Raw genomic sequence first — 14,201 nt, 5'->3', positions numbered from 1 at the left:
GGAAGGACACTAAAATCAAATTTTTAATTCCTTGTAAAATACAGTAAGAATGCTCCTGCCGTTAGATAACTTTAATTCAATGAATTCATCCATCCATGTTCCAACCCGCTGAATCCGAACACAGGGCCACGGGGGTCTGCTGGAGCCAATCCCAGCCAACACAGGGCACAAGGCAGGAACCAATCCCAGGCAGGGTGCCAACCCACCACAGGACACACACAACCACACCAAGCACACACTAGGGCCAATTTAGAATCGCCAATCCACCTAACCTAACCAGCATGTCTTTGGACTGTGGGAGGAAACCGGAGCTCCCGGAGGAAACCCACGCAGACACGGGGAGAACATGCAAACTCCACGCAGGGAGGACCCAGGAAGCGAACCCAGGTCCCCAATTGCGAGGCAGCAGCGCTACCCACTGCGCCACCGTGCCGCCCATTCGATGAATTAAAAAATGAAAATTATTATTTGTTCAGTCTAGCACCCCTCTTCTAATTTTAGATTATTTTTAAAGACCTGAGAACATTCAGTGTCCAAAGTCTGCGGAGATTTAGGAAATCAGAACGGTGGCACGGCACGAGACACAACTGTATATACACTTACATTAACTCGTACCAATACAAGTCATGTGAAGTGCCTCTCTGTGGGATACACACAAATATCAAATGTGCTGCACCCACCACTGCTATTGAACCGGAGTGTGTGACCTCATCCTGGTCAATGACTTGGCCTACAGCGCTTGGTGTAACATCACTGCACTCTTCCTTGAGCTGTCATACTGCTTATACCACATTTGTGCCATAGCCGCTGTAAGTCAGCTCCCTCTTTGGTTTAAACCCATGATCTTCAGTTGATGCTTTCATCTGAAAACCAAATTACCTTCAGCTAATGGGACGTTCATGTCACCTAGAAGGTAGCAATCATTCTTATTTATTATGGGCTTGTGACGCCACTTTCAGTGCTGTGGTTTAACACCTTATCTCTGTTACTGTACATTACATAGCCAAATTATGTTGCCGTCTTCTTCCTCTTTATCTTTTCCCACTTCTGTGTGGGGTGTGGACTACCAGGGGGCGTACCGCTCACCAAACCCGACACAGACAGCCTGAGACAGCATTTCAATACAGCAAACTTTTATTCTTCAATGGGAAAGCGTTTTCTGTTGCTCCCCACTTTACAGCACAGTACGAAGCACCAAATATATCACAGTCCTTGTCTCTTCCTCTCTGCCTCTCAATTCTCAACTCCTCCTCCCACGAGCTTTGTCCACCTCTACCCAACTCTGGCTCCCTGATTGGTGGTGAGGCGGCTCCTTTTATAGTGCACCTGGAAGTGCTCCAGGTGTTTCTCGACCTTCTTCCGGGTGGTTCTTCCAAGGACCCAGCGGCACCCACGGAGCCCAATTGGGCTGCTCCAAACTACAACTCCCAGCATGCCCTGTAGGGATCCAAGGTGCTATAGCAACCCGGGGGGCTGCTCTCTAACATCTCACCTATCCACCCGGCCAGGTAATGGCCCTGGCCATCTGTCACAGGGGTCTATGTGCTTGATCAACCTTTTCTATACAACGCCGTACTGCAGCTCCTCTGCATTCAGGCCCTTTTGCTTTAGATCTTCTTTTTCCTTATCCATCCAACTTCGCTTTGGCATTTACATTGCAGTTTTAAGCCATTCCTGTGTAACTTTGGCTTTATGCATGGGGTAGTTATCTTACTGGAAAACAAATCTTCTTTCAGGGTGCAATTTTTTGTGGACTGCACCAGGATCTCCCTGCATTTTGCCATCCAGGGCCTGCTGCAGTGAAGCATCCACACAGCACGATGCTGCCACCAATATGCATTATGGTGGAGATGGTGTGTGTATGATAATGTGCAGTGTTCAAACACAGCATTTAGTCTGGCTGGCCAAAAGCTTAACCTTCTTCCAGATGGCTTCAGAGTCTCCTCTGTGGCTTGCGGCAAATTCTAGCCAAAATGGCATGTGCATTTGTTTTTAACAGTGGCTTTCTCTTTGCCACTTTTCCATAAAGCTGTAACTGGTGAAGCAGCTGGCAACACTTATTTTCTCTCCATTCTCACCCAGTGTAGCTCTACAGATTTCCAGCTGTGCCGTCTTTCCATTTCTTAATGGTTAAGGTAACTGGACTCCAGCAGCTATTCGGTGACTTGGATATTTTCTTGTCTCCATGCCCTGACTTGTGCTTTTCATTCACTTTTCATGGAGTTGTTTGGAGTTCTCTTTTCTCTTCTTTGTGCAGGTTAGACCACCATACCGACTCAGAACAAGGTGGGCATCTCAAATAAGCTGCCTTTACTGTAGAATACAGTCAGTCAACTGAAACCCCAGAGAGGTGATCTCCACTGAATTAATCACGTGACTTCTAAAAACCAACTGGCTGCACCAGTGAGCATTTAGGTGTATCATATGAAAGAGGGTGAATAATTATATGACTGATTACTTTGTATTTTATATTTGTATTTAATTTAGACCACTTTGTGGAGATCTGTTTTCACTTTGACATTAAAGAGTCTTTTTCTGTTAATCAATGTTAAAATGAAATCCACTGTTATACAATATTGTGCAACAATAAAATGTGAAAACTTCCTATAATATCTTATTTCCCTCAAGGTGACCAACTTGCTAACTATATACAGTATCACAATCGTTTATATGTTAATTTTATACACTTAAGTTAAGTGGGGAGGCTGATGACCACACTGTAAGTCAAAATGGGAAATTAAAACAGCATCTTTGTGGTTTTAAGTCCAATGCCTCATATTGGTGCCAGCGTACACCACACTATCAGAGTCCATGCCTACATTAACCTTTTCTTAATGTAGTTATAAATCAATTAATTTACCACAAATAAATAATGTCATGATATTTAAGAAGCTAATTTAGGGAACTAAAAGTTTGCTGTGTGTGGAGTTTAGTTTAGCCTTTGCCACATCTCAGCATGTGCATGTTCAGTTGACCAAGTATGAGTGGCTGTGTCCCGTCCAGCGCAGCTTCTTTTCTTGTTTCTTCTGCTTCTGTGAGAGGCTCAACCCTGTTTGGGGCTCTGTGTGCACTGTATATAATATCAGAGTGTGATAGTTTGGGGTCTCCGCCACCCCTTGAACCCTCTGATCAGACGTCAGACACCAGATAAAAGTCCAATATGACTTTATTTTATCTAAAAACAGTGCACAAAGCACCCTACACTCCCCAATACTCATATAAATAAATCAATAATCAATACAATAATCAATCCTCCTCTCCCAGACGCGTTGCCACCCTTCCACCCAGCTCAGCTCAGCGTACTGGGTTTTCCCATGGTCCTTTATACCCCCTGACCCGGAAGTGGTTCCTGTTCCACAAGTCCTTATTCCTCCCGGGTCAGGGTAAACAGTCCTTTTCTTCAACCCGGAAGCATGCTGTTTCTTCCTGTCATGGGATTATGACGCCCTTCCGGGTTATAGGGCATGTAAGAGTCCACAAGCTTCCCTACAGCGACTCCTGGCGGTCCCCAAGGCATCCAGCAGGGCTGTGCATAAAAACTACATAGTCCATGAGTCCCTGCTGGAACTCGGGGCACGTCCATGCTGCAGGGAAGGCTCCACCTGGCGGCCTGGGGGTATTGGCCGGAATGAAAGGCCGGCCACATATCACAAGAGTTATCTCTGATATCAGATATCTAATATCAGACTCTCTGTTGTTGTTCCTTTCCACATTGGTTTTCAAATGCATTTGTGTGTAAGGTGCCCTCATACTGATTTTAGTTTCTGTTGAGATGTTGATTTTCAGACCTGACCTCCACTGACCCCATGGCAGTCACCCGCTAGAGCCCTTTCCCTCATACCTTACTTACAATTCTTCTTTGTTCTTCTGCTAATTTTTTCACAGCACAGTAACATGTCCTCCACCTTTCAAATCCCAACTGTCTACCTTACAAACATTGTTCAAACTGTAGCCTGTGAGGTGCTCGGGGTCAGTAGTTTCAGTTGTTGGATGAGTCACTTGCCCACCTTCTGGTCTTCAGGCGGCGACAGAAACTCATTTAAGGTCACAAATAGGATGTGAAATGTCACACATTCAGGGATTCTCGTTCCCCTGTTGTGGTCATTTCCAGTCTGCTTATGGTGCGGCCTTCAGTTTCATTTCCCAGCTGCAGTACTGGTGGCCAATCTCCGAGTAGTCAGTGTGGTAAAAGGGGCAGGGAAACTGCAGGCAGAATTTAAAAGACATGTTCTGAGCTCTGCCTAAGCTCACAGAGAAAGAAAAAAACTTACATTTGAGCTCAACAGGAAAAGGTGGGGGGCGGTTGGGGGCGGGGAGACAGGCGCTAGACTGGAAATGCTGATCTTGACGTCTCTCTTTTTATCTGCAGGAGGAAGTGGAATTGCTGAGAAAACTAACTGGTACACCTTAATGAGATGCTCCATTACGTTAAAGGAAAGCACCCAAAAACTGAGGAGAACCAGACGACGACTGCTGCTATTTCTTGTGTAAAATGCCAATAATGTTTGAATTCTCCAATCTGACCTTTCCGTGTAATAGTGTAGGTATTCCAGCATGCACTGCAGGATTTCAGTTGGTGTTTAAGACCTTGAACTGAGTTAACAAGCCTACTCCAATCCCAAGGATATGCTCCACTAATTTTCCTTCACTTACTTCTGAGCAGGAGAAAAACGGCCATTCAGTAGGTGAATGTTATGTTATGCAATGTTTTACTTTTAGTGCCTTGGACCCCAATAAAATTACGTAATTTATGTATTGAAATAATGTTACATTGAAGGTACTGTAAATTGTCGGTGCCTCATCCTCTCTGAGAATATTTTTTTTATTTTACATGCTATTTTTGATTAAAACAAAAAAGTTTCAGTTTTATTAACATCAGGTGTCTTTGTGCCTGTCAAGCTTCAGCAGCTGGCATGTGTCAGATCGGCTTGGTTGTTCACCATTTATATATTTATAATATTTTACCAGAGATACTAACACAGTATTTATTGACAAGTCTCACACTTTACCTCACCATGCAATCACATACTCGTCTGATTTTTACAATGTGTTTGTGCTTTTTAACCTTTGCTTCTATTGACTTGTGGCATACTGCCAGCCTGAGAATCTGGGCAGCCATGTGGAACTTTGAAGACACAGTAGCTCCTTCAGCCTTGGACCCTGCAGGCCTGAAAGCCACACACCTCTTGAGCTACAGCCGAGTGTCCCCGTCTGTCCCCTGGGCTTTCTGACATTGCTGTGCACACCCTCTGTCACATTTTTCTGTTTCTAAGAAGTGTCACTGGCATCGTTTCGTTAGTATAGAAATGTAACCCACAGCCTCACACTACCTGAACTAAGCATTTACTAGATGAATAACTGTATCGAAAAGAAATGTTTTATCTATGGACACAAGGTGAAGTAAAAGTCACTCTAGAGCATAACGTGTGATCAACTAAATAATATTATTTTTGTATTGTCTTCTTCAATTCTATTTTTCTACTGCTGAAGCTTACTATCATTATAAAATGTGACATTTTGCAGTAATGTTAATTACAAGTTTACAGTGACTTTTGCTTCAATTAGTGTTGTCACCCTGCTTTGTGTATTTATACTTCATTAAAATACCTGTTGACACATCAGTACCTTATATTGTCTTGTTTTTTTTTTTTTTATTATTCTAAAGGATATTAGGATGGTCTTTGAATGAAACAGGGCTTCTAACTGTTGTGAAAAATACTTAGGAAATAAAAAAAGTCTTGAGTCATCGCTATAAATGAAATCCATGGGCATCGTTTCTTTACACCAACTGGTGGAAGCTCACTATGTGAGCAGTAAGGCCCGCCATAGCAAGTCTGATTAGTTTTAAGTTATCACTTAGGTTCATTTACATATAGTAGCTGTAGTACTAGGGTGTTGTATCGTGTTAGCCATTATGAACGTAGTGAGAAGTCAAGCAAAATGACATCTTTTATTGGCTAACTAAAAAGATTGCAATATTCAAGTTTTCGAGGCAAGATGTAGCTGGTAGGTATACAGTAGCTGGTAAACACTTCAGTCCCACCAATGAGCACTCAAATTAAAGGTTCATTCTAACAATACCTCTCTGCCATTAAATAACATCCAAAGGTCCTAAAATAGTTCATCATTAAAAGTCCTGTCTAAACATTTGTTTTACAAAATAAGACTTATTTATAAGTAAACCCTACCCTGCCCGGGGTTGGTTTCCTGCCTTGCACCTTGTGTTGGCTGGGATTGGCTCCAGCAGACCCCCGTGACCCTGTGGTTGGGATATAGCGGGTTGGATAATGGATGGATGGATATAAGTAAATCATTATCACAGAACAAATAAACAAAGTTAAATGTTATAGATGATCTCATTTCCTAATATAAAAGTTGCTGGTACAAATGAAGTCGAGTTGTTCTAGTTTAACAGATAGACACTTTCAGGCACTTTTTTGTTTTCTTTCCCTGACTCTTGCATTTTTTCCTTTTTGTTCTATCAGAACAACTCATCAAAAATTGTATCTAAGGTTTTAACATCATCATAAAAGTCACCAGATTTATCCTAAGTCTATAGATTCCACTAAATCAAGTTCAACCTTCTTGACATAAGAATCACCGATTGCTGTTGTAAGCAAGTCCTCTTACCATCTAGAAGTATGATTGTGGTCATTGATAAAGGGCAATGGTTTGATATCTAAGGTAAGGTCATAGCCTAGTTCGGAATCAGCTTTATTTGGAGCTTGGATCCTTGTTGCCTTCTCCCTTTTGTAATGGGGTGGCTGTGGCAGTTTGGGGTGAGCAGTTAGCACAGGCTGAAATTGTACTTCCCACACCACCCTTTGGGGAAACCTGCATGAATGTTTTATCAATAGACATTGCAGGTACCATTTAAGAGCTGCTGGGGGGTTATGCACAGTGCGAAAGAAGTCCTCTTTGGGGTCTTTAGAGGTTGGGTAGTTTTGGGAGAGCTTGTAAAAGGTACTGTATTCCACTACTTTTGGTTTTTTTTTTAATACTATAAAATAAAGTGTACTAACAATTTAATTAAAATGTAGTTAATGTTAAATCAAAGAATTAACAATTAATTATGAAGAACTAAACAACATGAACAATTATTTGCAGAAATGTATCACATTGTGATGGTACTTGCTGAAAATGTAACTATATAAAATAAGACTTGTTTTATTGATATCTATTGTGAAGTCTTTCAGTAAGAAATTTAAGAATTTTTTAAAAATTACTCAAAACCTTAAAAAAATTATATTTAGAAGTTTACAATAACAACAAATATTTTCAAAGGTTTTGTTTCTATGATTTATAATAGACATAAGAATAATTCCAGATTGGCTGTATCACGTAGGAATGTAGAGAAAGAGAAAATGAACTTTTATTGAATTTAGTGTGTTTATCCACTTAATAGTACGGACACATTAGTTTGACTGAGCTAAAAATAAATGTTTTGCTGTTGATTTTCGTTTGTACTCAGCGTTTGATGTTTCTCGCTTCAGTGTACAACGATAGTCAGCCAGCACTGATGGATTCCACTCGCCCTGATACTGCTTTTTCATCATGGCAATTTCCTGGTGAAACCTTTCCCCATTTTTGTCATTGACTGCATCAAGACTAGCAGGGAAGACGTTCATGTGTGAATGCAGAAAAACAATCTTACACGACAGTTTTTAATTCATTGGTTTTTTTTTTGTTTTTATTAATGCTTGAAGCATATTGTCAGCTGGCTGGACTTACAGTAGTTTGGTGCTCTGTAGTTGCCAAATCCTTGAATGCTTTCCATACAATTTCCTCTGGCCTCAGTAGCAGATCTTCGAATTGTTTGTCATTGAAGACATGTCTGATTTCTGGACCAACCAAAATGCCTTCCTTAATTTTCATATCACTTATTTGTGGAAACACGCATATCAAATATCGACATCCTTTACCTTCTTTGGTCCTTGCTCTAATGAAATTCATCATCAATCCAAGTTGAAGAAGAGGCAAAAATATCGTTGTTGGTTGACAATTACTTTATGTGCCACACTTTTCTGTCCTGAAACCAAATATTTATGGAGCAGCAGGTTGCTTTTAATGTGCTGAGACTCTTCGGCATGACTGTGCTATTCACAAATGAAACAGCAGGACTTGGTGTGGTGTATCCGAGCTGCATTCCAAGTAGCAGTGAAACTACTTTTAGTTTCACCACAGATGTTCCAGTTGTAGTAGTTGTACTGTATTTCGATATTTCTGACATGATGAGTGCAATTAAATCATATATAATTTGAAAATTTAAAGGTCACTTTAGTAATCAGAGGTGAGGTGGTGGCTCCAAGGATACGGATCTGCATTGCATTTGGAAGGTTGCCGGGTCGAATCCCATAATTGCCAGAAGTGATTCCACTCCATTGGGCCAGTGAGCAATGCCGTTAACCTGCAATTGGTCCGTCCTGAGTTTGACGTTAACCTGCATCCAGCTCTGCAGGCAGGTCCTCCAACTTGCAGGGAGAACCCATTGGTTGGTGGCAGGATTGGCACTCCAGCCACCGTAAAAATCCTCACACTGTTCCATTCCATCAGTGTGGTGCTGAAGTCCTAATTTGGGATCCTGAGGTGGTTTGTCGTGTGGTGGGTGCGTCAACACACCTTATTAGTGCATGCTCCCAACAGTGGCGTAGCTAGAGTTCATGTTGCTTGGGGTGGGATGGTGCTTCAATTTGCCGCTCTCCAACATATCTGAATATGTTAACCTATTTAAATAGAAAATTAAAATGATGTATAGAGAAAAATTAAGATAAATTTTGCATAGATTTATTCATATATAAAGAAACAGCAATAATTTTTCACATATAATTATTTTTAAGCATCAACTAGATAAGAATATAGTACAGATGCACTGATAAGCCGTGTTCTAATTATTCATGTAATATAATTACTCTGCAAAAACCAGAACCAGTGTAGTGTAAAAGTGATAGGTGGGAATGTTTTCTGTGCAGAGCAAGAACGCATTTGGATTGATAACGAAATGAAATTATAAATTGTAAATTAGTTGTTTATCTTCCTAGAAATTATTATTGGTGTAATGTTTATTTTTGTTATTGCCTCATAAATTTCAACTGCTGTGTCTGATGAGGACAGTCTGAAAATTATGTTTGAAACATTTTTGGATAAAAATCAGAGAATTTTACTTTTTTCATTCATCAGTGATATCTTTCCGGACCCTGCTGCTCACACGAATTGTACTGAGCCTTTTGGCCAATAATGACGCACTCAAAAATGTGCCACCTGGAAAAAAATGTTAGAACGGAAAGTTATCAGTGATACATGAGGACATAAACTGAGCAAGAAAGCCAATTCTGTCCTGTTGCAGAAATAATTCAGATATGTAGCTTTCAGGAACTCTTTGGTTTTGAAACATTAAAACATGGACTTGTCTAATTCATCATTAGAGAAGCAATTAAAGGTCAGTAAGCAAACCATTGACTGCAGCTACCCCTGCTGGTGTAGTGAGGAATAACCAAACTATAAATATTCATTTTTTTTTCATGTTATGTTTTTTTTTTTTTACCAACTTTTTAAAAGTAATACAATACTGCCGGATCATGCTTATTGTCACTCTTTTGATATCCCCTCCCTACTTTTTACATTAAAAATGAAGAACTGCATCCTGGCTCCCATAGTTTGTTGTTCAGCTAGGCAAATTCTTGCAGCATTAACTTACTTTTTTCTTTCCAGCTATAGAGAGTAATAGAGCACATCCCTAAGTCACGAAGTAGAATATGCTACTGGGATCTTCCAGTCCAGAAAGAATACACGGTGAGTTGGCAGTCTATGGAGAACTGAGACTTTACAGAGTGAATCTTAGACTCATTTGGGGAGGAGAGGTAAGTGGAATAGAAAATATTTTGAGGTTTCATTTCTGATTTCTCCTTTCTCTCATTTATTCTGTTTGACCTGTACATGTAAACTACTTGAATGGGAACTCTTTTCTCTACCCGCGTGAACTGCATGCAATTTAGTTTTTACTTGGTCCGAAGATGACAGTGTACTGCTTATTGATGGTAGCAAACTGCTGTTTTAAAACATAACTGGAAGTATTTAGAGCTCACCTACTTGCTCCCTACAAACAAGACCCCAAGCTGTGGCTAAAATAAGATTTTTTGTTCACTTCATTGTCCTGCCGCCTGGTGTCACTAAAATGACAACACCAAAAAGGCATCTGAAGAACTTATGGATGGTCAAAACTTACCATAATGTTAAGGCAATTTTCACACAAGTTTATGTTTTATAATTAAGGATTTCTGTGAAGGAAATTATGTGTGTTTCAAAGTGTATGTTTTATCCATGAGGCCCCTGACCCTCTGCCTGGACTTATATAGGCAGTGAGTGGGTCTGCCAGCAGTATATCTGTGGAAGAAAAATTAGACTTAGGGGTCGCATAGTCATGTAGAATACTGTTTTGATATGCTTTCTATATTAAAATATAGCATTCATCTTAGAAGTATTAAAGGGTTACTAAATGTCAGAAACCTGTTCAGGCGTATCAGGAAACCACATAAAGGTCAGGTGAACAACAAAGACAAGAGAGTAGAACCAGGAGCAGGTTGATGTAATACACCAAATGTATGATTAAGAGATCAGCAGATGTCCTGTAAACAATAAAACTGGACAGTTGTCACATACACAGAGATTTCAAGAGTAATACAGTGCATCCGGAAAGTATTCACAGCGCATCACTTTTTCCACATTTTGTTATGTTACAGCCTTATTCCAAAATGGATTAATTTTTTTCCTCAGACTTCTTCACACAACACCCCATAATGACAATGTGAAAAAAGTTTACTTGAGGTTTTTACAAATTTATTAAAAATAAAAAAACTGAGAAATCACATGTACATAAGTATTCACAGCCTTTGCTCAATACTTTGTCGATGCACCTTTGGCAGCAATTACAGCCTCAAGTCTTTTTGAATATGATGCCACAAGCTTGGCACACCTATCCTTGGCAAGTTTTGCCCATTCCTCTTTGCAGCACCTCTCAAGCTCCATCAGGTTGGATGGGAAGCATCGGTGCACAGCCATTTTAAGATCTCTCCAGAGATGTTCAATCGGATTCAAGTCTGGGCTCTGGCTGGGCCACTCAAGGATATTCACAGAGTTGTTCTGAAGCCACTCCTTTGATATCTTGGCTGTGTGCTTAGGGTCGTTGTCCTGCTGAAAGATGAACCGTTGCCCCAGTCTGAGGTCAAGAGCGCTCTGGAGCAGGTTTTCATCCAGGATGTCTCTGTACATTGCTGCAGTCATCTTTCCCTTTATCCTGACTAGTCTCCCAGTTCCTGCCGCTGAAAAACATCCCCACAGCATGATGCTGCCACCACCATGCTTCACTGTAGGGCCTGGTGATGAGCGCTGCCTGGTTTCCTCCAAACGTGACGCCTGGCATTCACACCAAAGAGTTCAATCTTTGTCTCATCAGACCAGAGAATTTTCTTTCTCATGGTCTGAGAGTCCTTCAGGTGCCTTTTGGCAAACTCCAGGCAGGCTGCCATGTGCCTTTTACTAAGGAGTGGCTTCCGTCTGGCCACTCTACCATACAGGCCTGATTGGTGGATTGCTGCGGAGATGGTTGTCCTTCTGGAAGATTCTCCTCTCTCCACAGAGGACCTCTGGAGCTCTGATAGAGTGACCATCGGGTCCTTGGTCACCTCCCTGACTAAGACCCTTCTCCCCCGATCACTCAGTTTAGATGGCCGGCCAGCTCTAGGAAGAGTCCTGGTGGTTTCAAACTTCTTCCACTTACGGATGATGGAGGCCACTGTGCTCATTGGGACCTTCAAAGCAGCAGAATTTTTTCTGTAACCTTTCCCAGATTTGTGCCTGAAGACAATCCTGTCTCGGAGGTCTACAGACAATTCCTTTGACTTCATGCTTGGTTTGTGCTCTGACATGAACTGTCAACTGTGGGACCTTATATAGACAGGTGTGTGCCTTTCCAAATCATGTCCAGTCAACTGAATTTACCACAGGTGGACTCCAAGTAAGCTGCAGAAACATCTCAAGGATGATCAGGGGAAACAGGATGCACCTGAGCTCAATTTTGAGCTTCATGGCAAAGGCTGTGAATACTTATGTACATGTGCTTTCTCAATTTTTTTATTTTTAATAAATTTGCAAAAATCTCAATTAAATTTTTTTCACGTTGTCATTATGGGGTGTTGTGTGTAGAATTCTTAGGAAAAAAATTAATTTAATCCATTTTGGAATAAGGCTGTAACATAACAAAATGTAGAAAAAGTGATGCGCTGTGAATACTTTCCGGATGCACTGTATCTAAACTAAGAGATGTTGAAGAACAAGGGTATAATGGAGAAGGATAAGTTTCTTTCTACCACACATCTTAGTGTGCCTATCCAATGAAACTCTGTTTTAAGGGGACGGGGCACATAACCACATAAATAATAATATGTGAGTAATAATGTAAGACACAAAATAAGATCTAGTAAAACATACAAATAACACATAAAACAACAATTTACACAAACCAGGAGTAAGACCCGGGCTAAATCACAGCAATGACAGTCTAATCTTCCTTAGTCAGAATATTTTTTATCTAAAGTTGTCTCAGTGATTTATTAAAAAACCATGAAATTTTGGATTTGTTATGGTTCATACAAGACATTTATTTTTCTTTTCACCGTGTCATACCAATGTGCAAACTGGTGACTTCTTTATAGATCGTAGGTTATTGCCTTCAATTAAATCATGCAGCTACTACTGTATGTCACTGAAATAATTTCCACTTATCAGTGAGCTTATAAAAGCACACCTATTTGACTTAAACTCCAATTAGTGAGTTATTTGACAAAGTGGTAAAACGAGACTGAAGTGTAATTCAAAGATCCCAAACTCATGTCCCACCACTGCTACCATTTTTGGAAGGATGAGTGGCTGAGAAGAGAAGGGGCAAGCGTAGCCGCTACTGACTTGCAGGCCAGGGGTTTGCAGCCATCCTCTCTGTATGAAGGCGTAAGCCAATCTATTCATAAATGAGATGAGGAATGTGTACAATTCCTGCTGTTTTACAGGTTAACTTTCAAACTGTTTGTCTTCTCATGGGATTGAGCTGTTATATTTTAAATCACATTATTGCGTACATAGAGAGAAAACAAAAAAGACTGCAGCACATCAAGTACAAAAAAAATCAGTAAAAAGTCTAGTAACTCTGGAATCAATGCAAATAAAATCAGAAGTGTACTACTTTCCTCCCTCATGAAAACAGTAAAGATTAGCTGTGTTATCCAGCTTCGTCTGGGAAATTTCATAAGACAGTAGGCATCAGTTATAGTGCCTTCAGTTTATCGAGTGTGTCAGAAGTACTACGTTACTACGTTCTTTTATTTATGAAATTTTTGTAGTTGTTTTCTTGTTTTGGCTAATATTATTACCTATTATTATTAGGTGGTGTGTTGTAGAGGTTAACACTTCAAACCCTGAGGTTGCAGGTTCAAATCCTGCCACTGACACAGTGTGACCACAAACAAGTCATTTCAGGTTTGGATATTTTGAGGTCTGCACCTGTTTTCAACTTTTTATGCGTAGGAAATTATAACAAACACTGCACATTCCTGGGAGATTCTGGGAGTTGTTACCTGTTACAAACAATACAAACTGGTGTTATAATGTTTTTAGCATCATCTCATATGTTTCTCAGGAAGGTAGATAGAGAAAAATAAATGTCAAAATCATATTCCTTGAGATGAAAAAAAACAAGTTTACCTGCAAAGATGTCAAAAATAAAAAATATCTGCAGAAAAGGCATTAAATATTAATAAATTACACCAATTGGATGTGCACACAACAGTTTTTCTCTACTCTGTACACATGGCAATATTACTACTACTACTAGTACTATAAATTAGCTAGAATTAGTTACTTCATACAGTCCTCAAGCAGCATCCTGAATCAGCAGTACCATGGGATGCTACAAAAAGAATTAATATATATACATTAATATGTTTAATACCTCAATTTTCACATGGAAGGCATGAATTACCTGTCCCTTCTTCATTATGAAATGCTACCTCTCTTTTGAATATAATATCTTCTGTAAAAATTTGCATCAGTTTAGTTCTGCTGAGATGATTTTGCAGTTTATTTCTTTTAATCATATGATTCAGTCCTTTAACATTCCAGCTGATAAAGTTCCCCAAACAGACAGGTATTGTTTC

General features: G+C 40.1%; 1 protein-coding gene across 3 annotated transcripts in view; it reads left to right on the top strand.

Moving 5' to 3' along the window:
• The window catches only part of sh3d21 (SH3 domain containing 21), a 101,091-nt gene extending 95,470 nt beyond the window's left edge, over window positions 1–5,621 (top strand). For all 3 annotated transcript variants that reach the window (XM_028819839.2, XM_051919093.1, XM_051919092.1), the window contains one exon: window positions 4,370–5,621. In XM_028819839.2, coding sequence (XP_028675672.1) covers window positions 4,370–4,411 — 42 coding nt within the window. In that variant the 3' untranslated portion in view covers window positions 4,412–5,621. The remainder of the gene's footprint in view (window positions 1–4,369) is intronic.
• Window positions 5,622–14,201: the final 8,580 nt, after the last annotated feature.

This window comes from Erpetoichthys calabaricus, chromosome 14 (genome assembly GCF_900747795.2).
Source record: "Erpetoichthys calabaricus chromosome 14, fErpCal1.3, whole genome shotgun sequence".
Lineage (NCBI taxonomy): Eukaryota > Metazoa > Chordata > Cladistia > Polypteriformes > Polypteridae > Erpetoichthys > Erpetoichthys calabaricus.
The sequence above is the reverse complement of the archived record's forward strand: the minus strand, read 5'-3'. Positions and strand labels throughout refer to the sequence as shown.